Consider the following 2,500-nt stretch of genomic DNA (forward strand, 5'->3'; position numbering starts at 1 on the left):
TGTTAAATTTGTCATTACAGTGGCTGATAGATATTCTTTTTTCTACCAAACCTCCGTCACCTTCGAATAAAGACACAGTTGTGTCTCTGGAAACTTTAAACACTCGATACATGAAAGCACAAGTGTCTACGATTTTATAAACATCACGTCATCGAAATGTCGTCCAACCTTCCGGTCCTCTCCTTACTCGGGAATCAGAGGCCCCTTAGGATAAGTATAGATTACTGTACGAATGGTATTCAAGGGTAACCATAAGGATATTGTTCTCAACCCACGTAACATAAAACACTTTCAACAGAATATCATTCAGGCTGTCCTCAGGTGATTCTATATAGGTGAGGGGATCAGCACCCAGGACAAAAGGGAATCCCGATTAATTAAGCAACCGATTTGTTCCCTAAGTTCGTCCACCTGATTTACTGTAAGCTAGAACACAAATCACTCGACCCGAAATGGAGGTGGGAGGCTCGCCTCCTCCTCCTCCTCTCTCAGACACTCACGTAAGACTCTGATGACCTTGGAGGCCGTGGAGGTGGACCCCAGGGCTTGGTTCTGGGCGTAGCAGTTGACCATTAGGTCTGACCTCACGAGATGGACTTGGTAGTTGGTGAGATTCGTGATGGTGGTCCAGCTCTCGTTCTCACCGCGGATGATTCTGCAGGGAAAAAGAAGAGGAGGAAAAGGAAGAAGAGGACAAGGAGGAAGGGTTGAGGGGAGAAAAAGAGGTACAAAATGAAAAAGAGGAAGACAAAAAAGACAAGGAGGTAGAAAAGGAAGAAGAGGACAAGGAGGAAGGGTTGAGGAGAGAGAAAGAAGTACAAAAGGAAAAAGAGGAAGACAAAAAAGAAGAGGAGGAAGAGGAAGAAGAGGACAAGGAGGAAGGGTTGAGGGGAGAGAAAGAGGTAGAAAAGGAAGACAAAAGAGAGAAGGAGGTAGAAAAGGAAGAAGAGGACAAGGAGTAAAAAGGGGAAGAGGACAAGGAGGAAGGGTTGAGGGGAGAGAAAGAGGTAAAAAAGGAAGAAGTTGAAGACAAAAAAGACAAGGAGGTGGAAAAGAAAGAAGAGCACAAGGAGTAAGAGAGGGAAGAGGACAAGGAGGAAGGGTTGAGAGAAGAGAAAGAGATAGAAAAGGAAGAAGAGGAAGACAAGGAGGTAGAGGAAAAAAGAAAGTCGATGAAGGGTATGAAAAAGAGAAATAAGAAGAGATAGAAGAATCGGAAGAGGATGAAGATGAGGATGAGGATGAGGATGAAGATGAGGATAAGGAGTTTAGGGATGAGGAAGATAAGGAAGCAAGGGACGAAAGAAGAGAAGAAATAAGGAAAACAAAAGTAGATAAGGGGAAGAGGAAAGAGGAGAAGCAAGAGAGTGAAGAGGAAGGGGATGATTAGGAATAGAAATAGGGTTTAGATGAGGATTGGATTTTGGAGTAGAAGGGAGAAAATAAACTGATTAGTTGTCGTTCTTAGACGGTTCATATTTTTATTCTTTTTATTCTACAGAAAAGTATACATATTTTCATATCTGTCTATATACCAAGAGCTTTTTCCCCCGTATAAGGGAGGTAGCCAAGTCAAGGGGACGTACCCACCGCCACCCTTCCCCCCTTTCCCATTTTAGCTCCTCATGGATGACGGGTCATCCCTGTATCCCGCTCACATTTAATAAAAGAGAATATATCAAGTGTACCAAAACGTTGGAGCTAATTGCGTGTTATCATCAATATGTCTATGGATTTCTACCATTCTCTTCCTATCAGTGGTGACCAAATCAAAATACATACCCGAAAATAATAATAATAGTAAATTATTCGTTATCATAGATTTATCTTTTGTCATGGAATAAGTAAACATGCTCAGTAATAGCCACTTTACTGAATAACACAAGAGGGAGAGAGAGAGAGAGAGAGAGAGAGAGAGAGAGAGAGAGAGAGAGAGAGAGAGAGAGAGAGAGAGAGAGAGAGAAAGAGAAAGAGAGGGAGGGAGAGAGAGAGAGAGAAAGAAAGAAAAAGAGAGATAGAGATAGTGATATATATATATATATATATATATATATTTATGTATATATATATATATATATATATATATATATATATATATATAGAGAGAGAGAGAGAGATAGAAAGAGAGATATATAGAGAGAGGAAGAGAGAGAAAGAAAGAAGAGAGAGAGAGGAGCGTGTCAGGAGTGTGTGAGGGAAGGAAGGGTTTCTCAGCTTGGAGAAAACGAGAGGAGACAGCGGTGGGACTTCTGCTGGTTAAGTTCACTCTTTTTGGCGTCAAACGAAACCCAATTTCACCTGACGGATTCTGTCTGGTTCGGTCCAACAATATCTAGAGGTCACCTTGAGCTGAAGAAAAAGTCTTTAATGTTTTTGACCTAAAAATATTCCCTTTCATGTCGTATCCCAATTCTTAATGGACATAAATTGTTCAGAATTAGCCAGAAATATTTCGTAAAATAGGCAGGTGATTTTCTAAAACTCTTTTTCTAAGATAGGG

At 40.9% G+C, this 2,500-nt stretch overlaps 1 protein-coding gene across 6 annotated transcripts in view; it reads right to left on the reverse strand.

Annotated features, from left to right (window-relative positions):
- The window catches only part of LOC143037814 (nephrin-like), a 263,263-nt gene that overhangs the window by 61,279 nt on the left and 199,484 nt on the right, over nucleotides 1-2,500 (reverse strand). For all 6 annotated transcript variants that reach the window (XM_076206375.1, XM_076206380.1, XM_076206385.1 and 3 more), the window contains exon 8: nucleotides 501-655. In XM_076206375.1, the coding sequence (XP_076062490.1) occupies nucleotides 501-655 (155 nt within the window). The remainder of the gene's footprint in view (nucleotides 1-500; nucleotides 656-2,500) is intronic.

This window comes from Oratosquilla oratoria, chromosome 2, assembly GCF_046742065.1.
Source record: "Oratosquilla oratoria isolate Oo_2021 chromosome 2, ASM4674206v1, whole genome shotgun sequence".
NCBI lineage: Eukaryota > Metazoa > Arthropoda > Malacostraca > Stomatopoda > Squillidae > Oratosquilla > Oratosquilla oratoria.